A 20,377-nucleotide genomic window follows, 5' to 3' on the forward strand; every position below is an offset into this window, starting at 1 on the left:
AGATCACTGCTTCGCTTAACACGCTGCACTTAGATATGTTTTATAGTGAAAACAAGCAGCAGTTTATTTAACAAAGAGGAAAAAATTCAAAAGATCTCAAGTAGAAGTAATGGAAATGTAAAATTCATTGGCTGCATTCTAGAACCTAGACGTAATGAATATTTTCTTTTCTTTTAGATCAAGGGTCACCCCAAAGTCCTTCCAATGGTGTTTTTTTTTTTTTTTTCCCCAAGTAGACCTGGATGTATTCCTTTTTTTCATGAGACAAAACATGCTGCCAGCTTGTCCCCTACGTGAAGGCTCCTGAGTCTCTTTTTTCCACCCCCAGTATACCAAAACAGTCCTTTGATCTTTATTCATCAGCCAGGCACTCTCTTGCTCTGTGTTCCTTTGTATAGATTTCATAATCCCTTGTCAATTTCACAATCTTGATTAGCTGGTGGCTCAGTATGTAAATAGACTCCTTGTGAGCCACAATGACCAGACAGAAAGATAAATGTCTACCGCACTCTGTCAGAACAGAACCTGTCGAAGGCTACTGCTAATTTCAAGGCTTCAAGAACATAATTTCCAGTGTAGATACATAACTTCTTAAATGTTATCCATACAGATGATTTACAATGATTAGGATGACTAGTGAGCTGCTGTCTCTCGGTAGAGAATGGTCCAGACAGTGATATTTGTGCCTTTTGCCTCAGATCTGTAGAGAGAAAAGGTTTTTCTATACATGGAAGTTAATTCAGAATAAGGGAAATGTGACTTCAAAGTGAATTAACTGTTCCTGATTAACTCTGTGTGGAAACTCTTATTCCAGACTAAGCATGCCTTATTCCAAATTAGCTTAATCCACAAAACTAATTTGGAACAAGGCACTTGTAGTCTGGAGTAAGAGCATCCACATGTGGAGTTAATTAGGAATAGCTATTCAGAATAACTCCCTGCATAGACAAGCCTTCTATGAGGATGCCTCCTTGTTCCAAGGCATAATAACACCCATCTCCCAAGCAACTGCTCTTAAGGATGGTCCTGATTTCTCATGTGGAACTTGATTTGGCTGCTCTCTCCAGCCCTGCAGTATCTCAGTCTTACCCTCAATATTCTCTGGAAGGAGGAGGCTGAGCTGAAGCTAACTCTATGACTGCTGGTAGAGTCTCAGTGTCCTACCACAAAGTTTTCAGAGGCAGCATTGTCTTGTGGTTAGGGGAGAGCACTGCGAGTCAAGAAACCTGGATTCTAGTCATGACTCTGCCACTGGCTCTATGTGACCTTGAGCAAGTTGTTTAGGCCACAGTTTTCAAAAGTGACTACTGATTTTCGGTTCCCAGTGTCAGCTATCTTTAAGAGACCCTGATTTTTGGCAAGAGTTGAGCACCCTCCTGCTCTGAGAATTAGGCTCCTTGAAGATTTCTCAATCTGGGCACCAAAAAACTGAGGCACTCTGTCATGCATCACTTGTGAAATGTTGGCCTTTACCTCATTTTCCCCTTTGTAATGCACTACCTTTGTGAAGCATTTGGTGATCCACAGCTGAAGGGCACTGTGTAAGTGAAAAGCATTTTCATTCTCTGCTCTGGTTTTACTCAAATTGCCCATGTTGCTTCCACTTTAGGGCTGAAATTATACCTTTGGATGCATGAGCAAGACACTGTTCAACTCAATAGAAAGACAGTAGGAACTACTTGCATATCCAAGGGCAGCATATGGCTTTGAGTGCCTGAGCAATTCGGGAAGAACCAATCCTGAAACTTAAATGGGACCATTTTTTCCCGTCTACATTGCAGATACCATTTGTCAGCCTAATATTCAGTTCCAGTGGCTCATACAATGCATAGGGAGGGAATGAGATACCAAAGTGCCATCTCTCACCTTGCTTTTTCAGCTCTAACTCTCCTGGGCTAATATGGTTAGCTTTGCCAGGTTATCCAACTATGCCATGTTAATCAGTTGAAACCTTCAATTTTGTATTGTGTAACATGTGGGTTTTGTGGTAGGAATTTTTCAGGCACACTGATTTCTCCAGGAGTGCATTAAGCTTTTCCACTTACTGTTGTTGGCAGTTAAATGTATCAATTCTGGAAAATCATGCATCCTGTGGTGTGGCTCTGGGCCAAATTCTGGCTGCTTTGATTGAAAGGGCTGTTAATGGTAGGGACAACAATGGGTGTTTCATTCTGTAATGTTTTTGCTTCCCTGTCTCTGCAGCGTAGCTCAGACTTTCAAAGGAGCGCACAGTGTGTATGCCACTGTTTTATTCTGGGTAGATAGTTGTGCAGATAACTTTTGTGATGCTTTTGAGGATGCCTTGAATACATGCCCTTCTTTAACAATTTGACCTTAAAGCAGTGGTTCTCAACCAGGGGAACATGTACCCACAGGGGTATGCAGAAGTCTTCCAGGGGCTACATCAACTCATCTAGATATTTGCCCAGTGTTACAACAGGCTACATAAAAAGCACTAGTGAAGTCCGTACAAATTTCATACAATGACTTGTTTATACTGCTCTATATACTATATGCTGAAATGTAAGTACAATATTTATATTCAAGTTGATTTATTTTATAATTATATGGTAAAAATGAGTGTGAGAAAGTAAGCAATTTGTCAGTAATACTATGCTGCTTTTATATTTTTATGTCCATTTTTGTAAGCAAGTAGTTTTTAAGTGAGGTGAAACTTGGGGTATGCAAGACAAACCAAACTCCTGAAAGGGGTACAGTGGTATGGAAAGGTTGAGAGCCACTGCCTTAAAGAATTTGAAGGTACAAAGGAAATAAGTCTTAAGTGTTTGAAAACCTTTGTTTATTATGTGAGCCCCCTGCTGGTGAATTTGGGTAGAAATCAGGCCCCAGGCATGTCAAAGCTCCCTGTGTGATTACTGGGGGGCTTTCAAGATGCACTATACCCTGAAAATAATGCTAAAAAGTTTTTGATCCTGTAAAATGCATCGGCTGCTTAGAGCACAGAATTTGGTTCACTGTACATAACTCATTCACTACTAATTCTGATTCCCTACTCTACCATAGTATTATGAGCGATATGAATCGAAGGCAGACTATCAGCTGTAAATTTGAATTTTCCTGGCTTTTGTCATTTTGACTCAACTCCTTTTCCATACTAACTTTATGGAATGAATTTCTTTGAATTCTAGCCAGCACAATTAGTTTAAGGTTTTTAACATTTTAACTTTCTCTAATGACAGATGCACTGCTGCGGGCAGATTCCTGGAACAGTAATACATTTGGGTGTTCAGTAGCTCTTATCTGAATTCCAGTTATATTCATAGGTTGCCCACATGTGCATATTGGGTGGGGGTGTTGGGGGGGAAATATGACACAGTGATACTTTACCTTTTGGGAATAATACATTAACCACAAGCAAAGTGTAAGACTGTCATTTTGCTTTTTTTAAATCTCAGCATTCTCTTCCTCCGAGCGCATATGCCACTGTCAAGGCGTACGCCAACTTTGATGCTGACCGAGATGCTGCAGCCATTGAAACAGCCATCAAGACCAAAGGTAGGGGAAATGGGTCTCTCTCTCTGCCATTATACTTGCAAATGATGTACAAATATATATACAAATGATATAATATGGATAGGTGGTGTTTCTTGACCTACCACTTACTGTCCTTAATCCAGAGCATTTATTTTGTGTGTTCTTCTTCATGACTTGCACTATTGAAATCTTGGCAGAGAAAGACTTAAGATTGCCAGTAGAACAGTTTTAGAAGGAGAATGAAGTTTTGTAATTAAATCTGAATGTTTGTAGCAAAGGAAGGTTGGGCGAGTCTATAAAAATCCATATTTCCTTCCCAGGGATTAATCTGAACTTTGAAAAAAATGATTAAACCAATTAAACAGTGCGTTTAAATCTTTTGTCTTCTAGGATAAGGAGTTCATCTCTTTCCCCCCCCCCCCATGGAAAAATAGTTTAATATTTTGAAATGTTGGGTGTAAAAGTAAAGGGACCCAATTGGAAAGTGTGATGCAGCAATGGAAACAATATCATTTTATTGTTGCATAATTATGATGATTCATTATTTGCATTCAGTTTAGCACTTGGTGGTCCCAGCTGATTGTAGGGCCCAGTCGTGCTAGGGGCTGTACAACCGTATAGTGAGACAGCCTCTGCCCCCAAAGAATTTACAATTGAAATTAAGAAGAGGTCACACAGCAGACCTGTGACCGAGCTGGGATCAGAACCCTGTTGTCATGACTCAGTCTAGTGCCGTGTCCACTGCCTCTATAAAATATTACAGCATTAAAATGGCCCTTTATGTGGTTGTCACATCCCTGAGTATAATCTCTGAACTGGAATTTTCCCATTCAGATATTTTAACTTGGATAATAGGTGACCATGCCTAATCAGAGCCGTAAATAGCAAATGGTCAAGATGCTGAAATGTTACTGTATCGTAGGCCCTGCTTGTGCTGCTCCTCCAACTTCTACCTGACTTAGTAACCAGTTTTGTTGTTTGGCTAGCTCAGACCATGGCTTATGTCCATGTATCACGAGGGTAATAGTTGTACTCCAGTCTTACAGTTCACTGCTGATGGGTGTGGTGGCATGCACAAACTAAATAGATTGCAGGATCAGGGCTAGTAACTATGGTAGGTAGCCATGCATCCTCTTTATTAGAGAGCCCACTGCAGTATGAGTGTCTTCTAGTAATTGATTCCTGTTCTTTTGCTGTGTCCTAAGGGTGCCTGTGTAACCAGTTCAACAGGTTTTCCATCTTCCCTGCTCTCTGTGCAACAAGGTGTCCTAGGCTGCTGGTTAGGGCTGGTTGAAATTTTTCCATTGAAACTGTTTTTAATGGAAAATTGGATTTTCAATAGTGCTGGTGTGTGGTGTGGTGCTGTAACAAGTATCTACTTTTTGCAGAATAATTAAAATCATTGTCCAAAAAAAAAAAGGCCTGAAAACCAAAATATTTTGATCTGTAATGCCTCATGGGAGTTGTAGTTCGGGTGCTTCGTGCCAGTGTTCTCTCTGGACCATGCTCCCCAGCTGCACTTCATCTCCCATAATGTACGGTGACTGTCTGAATAAGGTGGTGATCCATCCCCCCCACGAAGCGGGGAGACTGGTGCATTATGGGAGAAGTAGCCCCACTGGAGATTCCAGTTTACAGAAGAGAATGGGAGCATGTAGCACTTGAACTGCAACTTGTGCTGCAGTGGCATTTCAATGTTGAAATATTTCAGTTTTTGGTTGAAGTAACTTTTCAGCTTTTCATCAAAACTCAACATTTCCCACAGAGAAAAAACCTTTTCCCTACCTCCTCTACTGTGTCCCATACCACTCTCCGTGTCTTGCAGGCTATCTATCCCTGGTCAGGCCCTGTGGAAGAGTTGCCCAGATTTTCACAGAATGCATTTTTTACAAATGCAGCTAGGCAGCATGGTATTTTTGTTGTGGGGAAAGAACTGCTTTCTGGACACAACTCAACCCTGTCATCCCAAACTGGTTACAAAAATGCTCCATTACACTTGTAGCGTGGACATGGAGGGCAGCAGCAACTCCGTCTCATCCTCCTACATAACAAAGAAAGGGTGTGGATAATATTCCAGAGTCTCCTCCGCTCTGGATCAGAAAACAGAGTTGGGTGTGGCTGGAATTGCTGAGGTTTCGCCAAGAAGCCAGAACAGAGTCGCATTAATAAAAGCTGAGCCACTTATCTGAAGCAAATGCTGAGTTTTATGAATCTGAATAAAGTCCTCTCTTATTCCTCAGTGTTGTGTCCAGGAAACATAACAAATGATGGCATTAAACCATTGCCTGTTCCTCACAACGTGACATTTCTATGCGAGGGAAGCTTTCTTTTAAAAAGTTACAAGGGTTATTTTGTAATTAACTATCATAAAAAACAAAACACCTCCACCAGACAACACAGAGGGAGAAATAATTATTTTCTTTTCTCTAAGAGCTCATTCTACAAAAGTAGGAGTGGACTTTTTAAATCTGAAATTCACATTTGTTTTTAAAACAAATAAAGCAAGCTTCTTACAAGGGAGGGCTGATGAAGGGTACATGGCCCTGCTGTGTATGTGTGTAGTTTTGTCTAGCTTTAATCAACAATATTTTGCAGTGCTGATTACAGGGCAACTCTAAACATTTCAAAAGTACTGTGAAGCCTTCTGGATCAAGACATTTACTCTAGCATATCAAGCTGTTAATTTATTGTAATTTCCATTCCATATCCTGGGAAATGGAAGGCCTTGTCCTGTCAGGAAAAGCCAGGCTAATGTTTGTTCACTCTCTTTCAACTACAATAATCAATTTGCTGAATTTGTTTGGCAGATCTGGGGAACACACCTGCTTAAATGTACCAGAAGTAGTGTCTGATGCTGCAGATACAGAAATAATAAGAAAACATACTCATATGTATAAGTCTTTGCAGGACTGGGCTTGTATCTGTTATCCAGAAGTTGTTGCTCACAGTAATAATGTGTGGACTTGTAAATGGAGACTCTCTGGTTTTTATGTTGACTGTTCCATTTTAAGGACAACTACCCAAAGAGAACATGCCTAAGGGAGATAAAGTACAAGAATTCTGAAAACCCATTCTTTAAAGTTCCATTTCTTTGTAGTTTGATTACTTGAATATGGAGCTTGGGCTTTTGTTACTGCAGAAGACCAGTAGAATTTCCATTTGCAAACTCTCTAAACATATGTTTGTTTGTCATGGTGTGTCTGCCAGACAAGAAATGACCTAATAGGAAAAAACAGTGTAATAACAATATTAGGAATTACTTCTGCAAGCAAACAAAGGAAAATATTTGTGGGATCTTCCAGATCTTTAACAAGAAAGACTGATCAATATTTATATGCTGATAAAACCTGCAGCCACCTATACGAACTTGTGTTTCCATCCAGTATCACTGATATTTATGCATCTCAGTAATTATTGTTTGTATAGTGCTTTAAACATATAAAATGCTGTATAAATGGATCATGGAATTGAAAGAGAATAATTCTATATATTCTCTTTGGATTGTTTTAAGATGAGCAGAAAGCTGCGGATTTCATAAGAGGCTATAAATAGCTAAACAGACAACTGGATTATGTAGGTAACTAAGCATTCAAATGGACCGCTCATGTTGTCCAGTTCAATAAAGCATGGAAAGTTAAAGTGGAGATTGCCCGTCTTGTTTCTGGCTTGAGAGCATACAGAAGAGGGTTCATTACATCTAAACCCACACCATTCTTTTTGATCCCAGCGTCTGGACAATAGTACTACTGTGAGAATGTTGTGATCATTTTATAATTATCAGGATGCCCTTTTATCTTGTAATTATTTCATAGCAGGAGTATTGAGAGTGCCTCCCTCAGAGCTTGACAAATTCTGTGAGGAAACACTTGGGTGTGGTTTTGGCATTGGAGTTATTTTTCTTCCCCTTTTGTATTCTGTATGTGGATAGTCCTGCATGCCTGTGCATGTTAATGATATTCTTAATGTGTGAGAATAAAATCTTAGAGGAAACCTCCTTTGACGTGGATTTATGAAAATCCAGCCTAGTGTGTTCTGGGAGATACTCCCTGAAATCTATAAAACTGCATAGAAATGTACTTGTTCAGAGTGTTAATAGTAGCAACAAAGAGATGCATCGCTGTAATATACCTCACAGAGAGAACCCTACAAAGGAAAATACAACAGGAGAAATCCTGGCCATGTTGAAGTCAAAGGCAGAAATCCCATTGACTTCAATGGGGCCAGGATTTCTCCCAAGAATTATAAAACTGTACACCTCACAATTCAAATTGGATAGTCCCAAAACAGTTCAAGGAGCCTTGGGGCCAGATTTACAAATATATTTAGGCGCCTAAAGCTACAGTCAAAATAGTAATGCTTCCCTTGCACTTTGTATGGTGTAGTCATCTGATTGTCATGAAATAACACACTGGAGGCATAGTTCACACCAACTTACCTGCAAACCTGAATTTATTTATTTACAGTATTGCATTTTAAGTTTAATGCCAAAACAGCATCACTGGGTGCCTTCATTAATATACTAGCTTTCTCATTGGTTCACATTACCCTTAACAATTATGAATGTCATTCCTATTTTCCCTTATTCTCCTATAAACATAAAATTGATCATTTTTATATAGCTGTTATTTAGGAAATCGCATAAACTGGGCACCATCTTGTTGCTATCTGTGGTGCAGTGCTAGCTTTTAAAGCCGTTTGCCTAACCTTGTCTTTATTTATTTCCATCTCTATCTGTTTGCCCACCCTCCCCCATCCAACCAGAGTTACCAAGTTGATCTTTGTACCTACCCATATGGGAGCTGAAACCATGGTAGCAATGGCTGCGTTTAAACAAGGTGGTTATTGGGAGTGCTGTTTCCCCAACTGGGGTAGACCATTTATTTGTTTTCCCTGGAGAAGTGTGGGTGCACAGTTCTCTGAAAAATCATCCCTTCTCAGCACTTTTATTGAATTGTGGATTCAACCAGTGTTTTGGTAGTTGTACAAAGCTTAGTGCTCTTTTTTGATCTGAAGTACTTAAAAGTTGAAGGGCTGATGTCAAAACTGGTAAGCCTGAAACACCACACCTGGATAAATTCCTATATTCAAAGACCTACCTTCAGGACTGCCGAGATATAGTCCCTTGCCGTTCCATCCAGGCTGTCCTTGAAAATTAAAGGCAAAACTAAGATTCGTGATAAATAAACTGATGCACTTATGCTGCCTCCTGCTTTGTAAGCACGCCACAACTTTTTGCTGGGAGGCTATCCAAGTATCTGCTGGCTTTTCTGGTACCTAGATGCTTATCAAGAGAAGCCCATTCATAAGTGGCCCTTTTTAAAGCCCCCCCCCCCAAAAGACCAAATATAAGTCAGTCTGTTCATTTACACAGCTGAGGTTTTTACTTCCTCCTATCTTGCTGATTGAGCTATGATGCTGAAGTCACAATGGCAGCAGCAGGCCTGCTTGTATGAAAGAAAAATTATCAGTAGATGAAAAGAATATTTTTTTTCTCATAAAAAGGTTTTCAAGTTGGAAATTTTAACTGTCTGTTTTCTGAGCCTGGAAGGAGTTGTCATGCTAGAAAAAAAGGACAATATAAAAAGTAACATTATCAACTCTGCTTGTTAGTCACAGGTAGAAATATACCAGAAAAATATGCTCAGCAAAAATAAGTTTGCTTTTAATCAAGATTGAAGGAAACAAACTTTAACTTCCAGAGCTTTAGTAAGCAGCAACATGAGATCAGCCCTTCTGCCCCACCCTGTGTTAGCAAATGTGAGTCAGTATCCTGTTCAGAGACATTATTAGCTGCATATTTCCCTGCACTGAAATGCAAGCATGCATTTTCCATGAAATGCCAGAGCCATGAATAGACTTGTTTCCATCCCCAGAGCATGTGAACAGGAAACTTTAACGTGAATATTTGTGGCCTTTGTTCTGTCACTTTTCTAATGCTTGCAGACTTTATTTTCCCAGTTTCAAATGCCAGGAATTAAGCTTTGTTTTGTTAAACAGTTTTAGAGGTTGGTTGAGTGCTGCAGTGAATCACTGGCTGAGCAGAAGCTGACAGTGTTGTGTGTATGACTGTCATCGGGCTGGGCTGTGCTTCTCCCTAGCTCCAAAGCATATGATGCTATGCCCAGTCTTGAAAGGAGGCTCTTTTTCTTAACTGAGGTTAGCAAACACACAGAACAACAGTCTTTTTAACTTACTCCTTAGCCTGAGGCCTCCCAGGGGTCTCTGGCACCCCTGCTCTGGGCAGCTTCCCTGTTTATTAGCTCTACTTTCCTGGAGCACCAGCCCCAAGGCTGCTTCCCTGCTCCCTTGCTCCAGGGACCCACCACCAGAACTAGCTCCACTGTGGTGTCGCTTTCCCTCCTGTCTACACTACGAAATTAGGTCGAATTTATAGAAATCGCTTTTGTAGAAAGCGGTTTTATACAGTTGATTGTGTGTCCCCACACAAGTGCTCTAAGTGCATGTAGTCGGCAGAGTGTGTCCACAGTACCGAGGCAACCGTCGACTTCCAGAGTGTTGCACTGTGGGTGGCTATCCCGCAGTCTCTGTCGCCCATCTGAATTCTGGGTAGAAATCCCAGTGCCTGATGGGGCTAAAACATTGTCGCGGGTGGTTCTGGGTACATATCTTCAGGCCCCCGTTCCCTCCCTCCCTCCGTGAACGCAAGGGCAGACAATCGTTTTGCACCTTTTTTCTTGAGTTACCTGTGCAGACGCCATACCACAGCAAGCATGGAGCCCGCTCAGCTAACCGTCGCTGTATATCTCCTGGGTGCTGGCAGACGTGGTACTGCATTGCTACACAGCAGCAGTTAATTGCCTTTTGGCAGCAGACAGTGCAGTATGACTGGTAGCCGTCATCGACGTAGTCCTGGGTGCTCTTTTAATCGGGTGTCTGGGCAAACATGAGAGTGACTCAACCCGGTCATTTCACTTTTAAGTTTCGTCTCGTGGCGATTCAGTCCTACCGGCAGTGCACTGTCTTTTAACCTCCAGCCAGCAGAAGATGATGGCTAGTCGTCATACTGCACCGTCTTCTGCCGAGCACCCAGGGGATGATGACGGCTAGTGGTCGTACTGCACAATCTGCTGCTAGCAAGATCTATAAAGATAGATGAAGTGGCTCAAAACAAGAAATAGACCGGATTTGTTTTGTATTCATTTTCTCCTCCCTCCCTCCTTCCCTCTGTGAAATCAACGGCCTGCTAAACCCAGTTTTGAGTTCTATCCGTGAGGTTTTGGGTTCTATCCTTGAGGGGGGCCATTCAGTTTCTCGCAGAGCCACCCCCTTTGTTGATTTTAATTCCCTGTAAGCCAACCCTGTAAGCCATGTCGTCAGTTGCCCCTCCCTCCGTCAGGGCAATGGCAGACAATCGTTCTGCGCCTTTTTTCTGTGCAGACACCATACCATGGCAAGCATGGAGCACGCTCAGATCACTTTGGCAATTAGGAGCACATTGAACACCATGCCCATTATCCAGCAGTATATGCAGATCCAGAACCTGACAAAGCGATACCGGGGGAGTAGGCGACGTCAGCGTGGTGAGGAGAATGATGAGGACATGGACACAAACTTCTCTCAAAGCAGAGGGCCTGGCAATGTGGGCATCATGGTGCTAATGGGGCAGGTTCATGTGGTGGAACGCCAATTCTGGGCTTGGGAAACAAGCACAGACTGGTGGGACCACATAGTGTTGCAGGTCTGGGACGATTCCCAGTGGTTGCGAAACTTTCGCATGTGTAAGGGCACTTTCATGGAACTTTGTGACTTGCTTTCCCCTGCCGTGAGGCGCAAGAATACCAAGATGAGAGCAGCCTTCACAGTTGAGAAGTGAGTAGCAATAGCCCTGTGGAAGCTTGCAACGCCAGACAGCTACTGGTCAGTCGGGAATCAATTTGGAGTGGGCAAATCTACTGTGGGGGCTGCTGTGATGCAAGTAGCCAATGCAATCAAAGATCTGCTGATATCAAGGGTAGTGACCCTGGGAAATGTGCAGGTCATAGTGGATGGCTTTGCTGCAATGGGATTCCCTAACTGTGGTGGGGCCATAGACGGAACCCATATCCCTATCTTGGCACTGGAGCACCAAGCCGGCAAGTACATAAACCGCAAGGGGTACTTTTCAATAGTGCTGCAAGCACTGGTGGATCACAAGGGACGTTTCACCAACATCAACGTGGGATGGCCGGGAAAGGTACATGATGCTCGCATCTTCAGGAACTCTGGTCTGTTTCAAAAGCTGCAAGAAGGGACTTTATTCCCAGACCAGAAAATAACCGTTGGGGACATTGAAATGCCTATAGTTATCCTTGGGGACCCAGCCTACCCCTTAATGCCATGGCTCATGAAGCCGTACACAGGCAGCCTGGACAGTAGTCAGGAGCTGCTCAACTACAGGCTGAGCAAGTGCAGAATGGTGGTAGAATGTGCATTTGGACATTTAAAAGCATGCTGGCGCAGTTTTCTGACTCGGTTAGACCTCAGCGAAACCAATATTCCTACTGTTATTACTGCTTGCTGTGCACTCCATAATATCCGTGAGAGTCAGGGGGAGACGTTTATGGCAGGGTGGGAGGTTGAGGCAAATAGCCTGGCTGCTGGTTTCACACAGCCAGACACCAGGGCGGTTAGAAGAGCACAGGAGGGAGCGGTACGCATCAGAGAAGCTTTGAAAACCAGTTTCATGACTGGCCAGGCTACGGTGTGAAAGTTCTGTTTGTTTCTCCTTGATGAAACCCACTGCCCCTTGGTTCATTCTACTTCCCTGTAAGCTAACCACCCTCCCCTCCTCCCTTCGATCACTGCTTGCAGAGGCAATAAAGTCATTGTTGCTTCACATTTATGCATTCTTTATTCATTCATCACACAAATAGGGGGATAACTACCAAGCTAGCCCAGGAGGGGTGGTGGAGGAGAGAAGCACCAGGATGGGTGGCGGAGGAGGGAAGGGCAAGGCTACACAGCACTTTAAAACTTATTGAATGCCAGCCTTCTGTTGCTTGGGCAATCCTCTGGGGTGGAGTGGCTGGGTGGCCGGAGGCCCCTCCCACCACGTTCTTGGGCGTCTGGGTGAGTAAGCTATGGAACTTGGGGAGGAGGGCGGTTGGTTACATAGGGGCTGTAGCAGTAGTCTGTGCTCCTGCTACCTTTCCTGCAGCTCAACCATACGCTGGAGCATATTGGTTTGATCCTCTAGCAGCCTCAGCATTGAATCCTGCCTCCTCTCATCATGCTGCCACCGCATTTGAGCTTCAGCCCTCTCTTCAGCCTACCACCTCTCCTCCCGGTCATATTGTGCTTTCGTGCACTCTGACATTGTCTGCCTCCACGCATTCGTCTGTGCTATGTCAGTGTGGGAGGACACCATGAGCTCAGAGAACATTTCATCACGAGTGTGTTTTTTTCGCCTTCTAATCTTCACTAGCCTCTGGGAAGGGGAAGATCCTGTGATCATTGAAACACATGCAGCTGGTGAAGAGAGAAAAAAAAAAAGAGGCAGTGGTATTTAAAAAAACACATTTTCTAGAACAATGGCTACACTCTTTCACGGTAAACCTTGCTGTTAACATTACATACACAGCACATGTGCTTTCGTTCCAAGGTTGCATTTGCCTCCCCCCACCACGTGGCTAGCGCCACCCCCCACCTTCCCCGGCGAACATTTCTGTTCAGCCACAGGCAAACAGCCCAGCAGGAACGGGCACCTCTGCATGTCCCCTTAAGAAAAGCACCCTATTTCAACCAGGTGACCATAAATGATATCACTCTCCTGAGGATAACCCAGAGAGATAAAGAACGGATGTTGTTTGAATGCCAGCAAACATACACTGCAATGCTTTGTTCTACAATGATTCCCGAGTACGTGCTACTGGCCGGGTGTGGTAAAGTGTCCTACCATGGTGGATGGAATAAGGCTGCCCTTCCCAGAAACCTTTTGCAAAGGCTTTGGGAGTACATCCAGGAGAGCTGCAAATGCCAGGGCAAATTAATCATTAAACATGCTTGCTTTTAAACCATGTATAGTATTTTAAAAGGTATACTCACCAGAGGTCCCTTCTCCGCCTGGCGGGTCTGGGAGGCAGCCTTGGGTGGGTCTGGGGGGTACTGGCTCCAGGTCCAGGGTGAGAAACAGTTCCTGGCTGTTGAGAAAACCGGTTTCTCCGCTTGCTTGCTGTGAGCTATCTACAACTTCATCATCATCCTCTTCTTTGTCCCCAAAACCTGCTTCTGTGTTGCCTCCATCTCCATTGAAGGAGTCAAACAACACGGCTGGGGTAGTGGTGGCTGAACCCCCCCTAAAATGGCATGCAGCTCATCATAGAAGCGGCATGTTTGGGGCTCTGACCCGGAGCGGCCGTTTGCCTCTCTGGTTTTCTGGTAGGCTTGCCTCAGCTCCTTAAGTTTCACGTGGCATTGCTTTGGGTCCCTGTTATGGCCTCTGTCCTTCATGCCCTGGGAGATTTTGTCAAATGTTTTGGCATTTTGAAAACTGGAACGGAGTTCTGATAGCACGGATTCTTCTCCCCATACAGTGATCAGATCCCGTACCTCCCGTTCGGTCCATGCTGGAGCTCTTTTGCGATTCTGGGACTCCATCATGGTCACCTCTGCTGATGAGCTCTGGCCAGCGTGGCAAGCTGCAGGTGACCATGCAAACAGGAAATTGAAATTCAAAAGTTTGCGGGCCTTTTCCTGTCTATCTGGCCCGTGCATCTGAGTTGAGACTGCTGTCCAGAGTGGTCACAATAGAGCACTCTGGGATAGCTCTCAGAGGCCAATACCGTCTAATTGCATCCACAGTACCCCAAATTCGACCCAGCAAGGCTGATTTAAGCACTAATCCACTTGTCAGAGGTGGATTAAGGAAATTGATTTTAAGAGCCCTTTAAGTCGAAAAAAAGGGCTTCATCGTGTGGACGGGTGCAGGTTTACATCGATTTAATGCTGCTAAATTCAACCTAAACTCCTAGTGTAGACCAGGGCTAAGGGTGCAGTCTACCAGCTGCCTATTAGCAGCCCTTTATAGGCCCAGGTGTAGCCCCACCCTCTTTAATTGGCTGGATGGGACTCATCTGTTCTGGTTCTGGGGAGCTGGGCTTAACCTGCCCATAGGGACCAGCTACCCTGTGACTGACTCGTGGCCTAGAAGAGGTTGGGGGAGAGGGTGCTTTTCCTACACTGGGTCAGTGAGTTGTGTTAGGAAACAGTCATGTTTAAAAACACGTTGGCTAGTTGTGGGTAACTCAGTTAGTACGTATTTGTCTCTACAACGTGCCAAGAGGTTTTCAATAACGGTAGTTAAAATGTGTTAACACGTTTTTTTCTGCAACACATTTTTCCCAATGTACACAAAGCCTCTCTGAGTAAGAGGAAGAGAGCTGATTTTTATCTGCCTAGGCTATTAGCTCATAATGGAATCTGAAAATGATTGCACCGGTTTAGCAAGTCTGGTATCTTATCCCTTGGATCAGTTACTGACTTTGTTCTTTCCCTGATGGAAAAAATGGAGTCAGGAAAAAGAGCGAGAGAAGAAGCTTGAGTGCTCTGAGCTAGACTGATTGTTTAGGTCTGCAGCAAAAGGTGAAAAGCCTTTTTGTGTGTGTGTGTGGGGTGGGGGGGCACGTTCTCTCTCTTAAGGAGCTGAAAAGAGCTTTACCCAAGACTGTCCACATGTATCAAACCAAGAAGTTAGTGTGACTAAACTTGATGCAGAGCAGGTTGCTAAACCTCACCTTAATGGCAGGCTGCTGGGAGAGTGCTGTACCCCACCTCACTTGGAAGTTGAACCTCAAAGGGATAACTTCCCAGGGATTTTTGTCCCTGGATATGCACTTAAAAATAGAAGCAGTCTATGACCCTGATCTTGCAAAGGGATCTGCAATCATGGACCATCATGCTCTCTGAGCCCTATTGAAGCAAGAGTTTCTCCACATGTGCGTAAGGAATGCAGCTTGTGGATTTCTTTATAGAATCTGGGCTGAACTGTGAACAGAGATAATCTTTTATTGGGACAACTGTAATTGTAATCTAATGAGAGTTGACACGTCATGAACGTCCAATGTGGACACTTCACTGAGCTTGATGACTTCAGGAATTGGAAATGAAAAGGCAGCCTTCCTTCTCCCACTGGCACAGAGTGGAGATCCTAGGGAGTTGGTGGTGGGGTAACAGTAGTCAGAGATGACAGTTTAGCAATGATGGGCCTTATCTTTGTCATTCTTCAAGCTAGACTGGAAATGAATGGAGTAGTGTGTAAAGTTTGGAAACTCTCTCATGCTACCCATTTTTCACAAGAATCTGACTCCTTAGGAATCCTGAAAGGTAAGGTAGTTGCATTCCGCCGGCAGGTAAGGACATTGTGGTGTTAGTAAGCTACAGCGCTGCTATGAGGAAACAATTTACATGCAGGATTCCCAAGACATGTTGTGGGTTGTTTGTTTCAGTGTAATTTTTAAAAGTAAAACAATGGAAGCAGGAGAAAAGCCAATGTAAAGAAAGTGCCCTGTTAGTTTTGGCTTGTAGAAGTTCCTCTTAATTGTCTTTTGTAGACGGCAGCATTTGTATAATTTTATTTTCTCTGGCTTTCCCCATGTGTCAGATGCTGCATCTCAGTGGGTATTTACTGGGTCAATAATTATGAGCGAACTTTCAGAGAATGATTGTTACAAGCTAGATTTTTCCAGAGTGGGTGTGTTCTGTATGTAATTACAGTTCTGTTCTGTAGTCTCCTGTTTGTATTCCAGACACCATTGCATGCACCATAATATGCACAATTATGTAGGATGCTATTTATAATATTGTTTTGGAAAACTGAGCATAGTAGAGACTTTTTGGTTCTATTTTTCAAACCTGGCATCTAAGTGAGAGCAACCCGGTTCTAAATATGGGCTCACAAATTGACACACAACTCCCAATAAATACCTATTTTACATATCACAGATCCGATATGAGTGTCTAAATGCAGAATTGTGCCCCAGTTTTAGACACTTGGGTTTCAAAATTCGATTCTCTGTATATAGTTTTTGCCTTTTCTAAGCCCCAGCCTCTCAATGAGATAATACAGCTGCAAAAGGCATCATTACATCCATGACTAGGAACAAATAATCAGCCACCGGAACTCAATCAAATGAAAACTTCAGCATGTTGTTGGAACACAACACTGACCACCTTTTTGACTTCCCTTTTGGGCTGTCTGGTCATGTATATACTATGCTACTGTTTTCTGGTTGGAAGAATTTGATATCTGGATATTTCCTACAATTTTAACATTCTGCTTCTGTCTTTCTTTGAGTGGCAGGTCCAGACAGCTATGCTTAATCAGTATTGTACATCTGATAAAAATGGACAGTTTATCTAGGGGCTAACTTGCAGCTGAATTGTAGTATTAGACAGAATTAAATGGGTGTTGGACATTTGGGGGGTGGATTGGTAAATATTGTCTGCTTCATACAATTGAATCCAGGTTGAAATAGGTATTATTTCTCCTCTATAAACCAGCTATTCTTATTAAAGGGAGGTGGAGTGTGAAAATTAACTTAGAGATGCAAGATCCTGAATTGATAACAAGGTTTCACTTAAACAGCAATATATCTTTACCCCAGGCTTTGTGAAAATTTGACCGCCTACCATATTGGATCAGAATGCCTTGAACTAACCTAACCTCCACAGACCAGTTCAGATCCACTCAGCATCAGAAGTGTGACTGCACCAACCCTCTTGTCCACGCAGATCTCATTAACCCCTTGTTCCCTGGCAGCTCCAGTACTTTTTGTTTCGTTTTTATTCCCGATGACTGGTGGCTAATGGTTTTTTAAACAATTGTTTCTTTTGTCCTGTAGAGGTTGGGTCACTGCGCACGCAGAGACCTTCGTCTTTACATGAAGAGATCCACCAAAAAAATTAGTTGGGACAAAGTTAGTGCTTAGTGGCTGAAATGTAAATATTGATTTTTCTGTTTGAGTGAAGTATTGAAAGAGTTAATGCCAGGAAGCACCCAGGCATCTAGTGTATTTGAATATATTAATAATCAATTATTAAAATCCTATTGATTGGCAACATAAAAGCATGTTTTAGGTGCAGGAACACTTCATAGCCCCTGGTGAACGGGGTTAACTGCAGTACAGCTTTCCTCCTCCTCCTCCTTTTTCAGATGTTATGGGGAGCCCATTGAAGTCAATGAGAACTGTGGCAATTCATTTCATTGGGCTTTGGACTGGGATGTGTAAGACAGCCTGTTTGCAAGGCAGAGGAGTGAGAGCCCTTTGGGAGGGTCAGGCTCCATTTTAACACTGTGGGTCTACTAGCAGAGCACGGAGTGTTGGCTGGTCAAGCCAGGTGCCTCTAATGTAGATTCTGTTGGCAGGCAGTGAATCCAGCCCTGTAAGTGCAGCATAGCTGTTAATGAATCCAAATTCTCCTCTGTATTGTACACACTGATCTGGAAACCTTCATTTCAAATGTTACTAAAACGTCACTGTTTTGTAGCTCAACTGCTAAAAAAAAGACTGGATAACGAAGCATCTTCTAGGGCAAAACCTCAGCCTGCATCTCCTAGTGACAGTTTCAGGAAGCAATGTGTATGTATAGCTCCTTCCAATAGGTATCAAAAAGTATAAACATTTTTTTAAAGCTAATGTTAAAATTATGTAATACACAGGTTGAGAAAAGTGTCTGTTCATCTGGGTATAGTGCTAGATTATCCACAAATACAAAGTTTGTCTTTAAAAGTCATATGATACATACAGTACATAATCAGCAATAACCCAAATTTAGGGGAATAAATTTAAGAATACAATTTAGATATTAGTATCCAAATCTACACTGCAATGTAAGCCCCAGGCTAGTAGAGCTGAGCAGACCTGTGGTTTGTTAACCTAGGGCTTGAGTGTTTACGCTCATTTGTAACCCCAGGTTAAGAATTGTTGAATCTTGCGTCCCAACTTGGGGCTCCAGCATCTACTCCGCATGAAGCGGGCCTGAGTCCAGCCATCCACATCCCAGACTTCCTAGTGCCTTCCCAAAATGTGGCTTCTCTTGCTCTTTGTGGTGCAGTGTGGGAAAACTTGACTGTCCAGAGGACAAAAGAAAGTCAGCCCATGGGATTGTGGGATACTTTTGGTGGACTTGTAAGGTATATCTACACTGCAGTTAGATACCCATGTCTGGCCTGTATCAGTTGACTCATGCTCGCTGCGCTCGGGCTGTGGTGCTATTTAACTGAGGTGTAGACTTTTCAGGGTGGTCTTGAGCTAGCGCTCTGCAGCCCTCCCCACCTACGATGCAGAGCAATAGTGCTTGCAGTCTGGGTCCCAGCTTGACTTGGGCTCAGACCCTCCACCCCATAGGGTCCTGGGACCCTGGATCCAAGACCTGGATTAGTGTAATTTGTGTTTAGATGGAAGGGGAGTTAGGCTTGAGTCTGAGTTTGACCCTGGGCTTACATTGCAGTGTAGACATACAGGGGCCATAGCCTTTTGAACCTCTGGGCTGCTGGGGAAAGAAAGGGAAGGTAGTGGCCTTTCTTCTGATCACTGTGTTTGGAATATTTGTGGTGAATTGGAAAAATAACTGCTTTATTAAGAAGCCTAATTGAAATTGCTCAATTGAAACCACATGAGCAGGCTGTAATTAATTGCATTTCACATCACTTTTACAGGAAATACTTTCACATGACTTTCCTAGCAGGAGACTGAGTGACACACTTTCAACCAAGCAGGAGATAGAAGTAGCACATCATCTCCGTGTTCCAGGACCAGTTTTTCAAACAGTTGCATGCCTGAGTGCACCTATGTTTCTCTGTCTGTGGACAGATAGATTTGCACATGTTTTATGTGCACTTGTTTTGAAAACTGGTGTTTGGCTGCACTTACTATGAGGGCAGGACATTGTTGATAGTAATGAAGCCCATTGTGGGTGTTGCATACAGTGCACTTCTAGCAAATGATACTGTTTTAATAAGTAAGAGACCAGTGCAAGAGGAGATTTCTCAATAATCCTTTGCGTTCTATCTTTGTAGGTGTGGACGAACTCACCATCATCAACATTTTGACAAACCGCAGCAATGAACAGAGGCAGGATATCGCCTTTGCCTATCAGAGGAGAACTAAAAAGGTACCGAGAGCATCAAGACTGGTTTATGATTGGTATTATCCGTCACATTCGTGGTTAGGTTTGAAGTGATCATACTATAATTGATTTCACTGGGAGGTCCACTTGCTTTTACTGTGGCTGAGCTTGGCTCAAGATAGTTTAAGAAATAGCTGGTGACTGTTGATGCATTCCTCCTGTAGGTATTCCAAAGTACCAGGAATGCTGCTGATGGGGATATGCTACCATCTCTCTAAAGCCCACCTTATTGCGGGCAGGTTATGACACCATTGGAATCTAAAGCTGTGCCTCTCCTGCCAGATTCCTAGGGTTGCGAAGCACACACATCTGTAACTGAAATCCCCTGGAGAAGGGGTTCTTCACACGTCTAAAAATCAAGCCCAGTGTTTTAGCACCAGCCAGGCATGTTCTCCTATGTCCATTGTGTGTGTAGCAGTGTGCGTGCTTGAGCATGTGAAAATCCTTTTTGTTCAAGTGATGCCTGACGTCTGGGACCCAGTAAAAGGAGCGGAACTGAGGGAAGATATGCATGTTCAGGTAACTTAGCGGAAGGAAACTCTTCCAGCTTTCATTCACACAGTCCGTCCAAATAACTACTGCAATCAGTTATACAGTGAATCATGCAGGTACTGAACAAAGTCAGCTCACCGGCTAAATTATCACCAGATGTTATCCTGACAAGACTATCCAGTGTACCAAGCTGTTGATGATGAAAAGGAGACTATATAAAATATGCATAGCTGTCTGTAAAATGAGCCTTCTAGCAGGGAGCCGA

The 20,377-nt window shown here is 43.2% G+C and overlaps 1 protein-coding gene across 2 annotated transcripts in view; it reads left to right on the forward strand.

Moving 5' to 3' along the window:
* Positions 1 to 20,377, forward strand: part of LOC311527138 (annexin A2) — a 123,493-nt gene that overhangs the window by 83,634 nt on the left and 19,482 nt on the right. For both annotated transcript variants that reach the window (XM_084640798.1, XM_084640797.1), the window contains 2 exons: positions 3,417 to 3,516; positions 19,511 to 19,605. In XM_084640798.1, the coding sequence (XP_084496924.1) occupies positions 3,417 to 3,516; positions 19,511 to 19,605 (195 nt within the window). The remainder of the gene's footprint in view (positions 1 to 3,416; positions 3,517 to 19,510; positions 19,606 to 20,377) is intronic.

Source organism: Lepidochelys olivacea, assembly GCF_965140295.1.
Source record: "Lepidochelys olivacea isolate rLepOli2 genome assembly, chromosome: 10".
NCBI lineage: Eukaryota > Metazoa > Chordata > Testudines > Cheloniidae > Lepidochelys > Lepidochelys olivacea.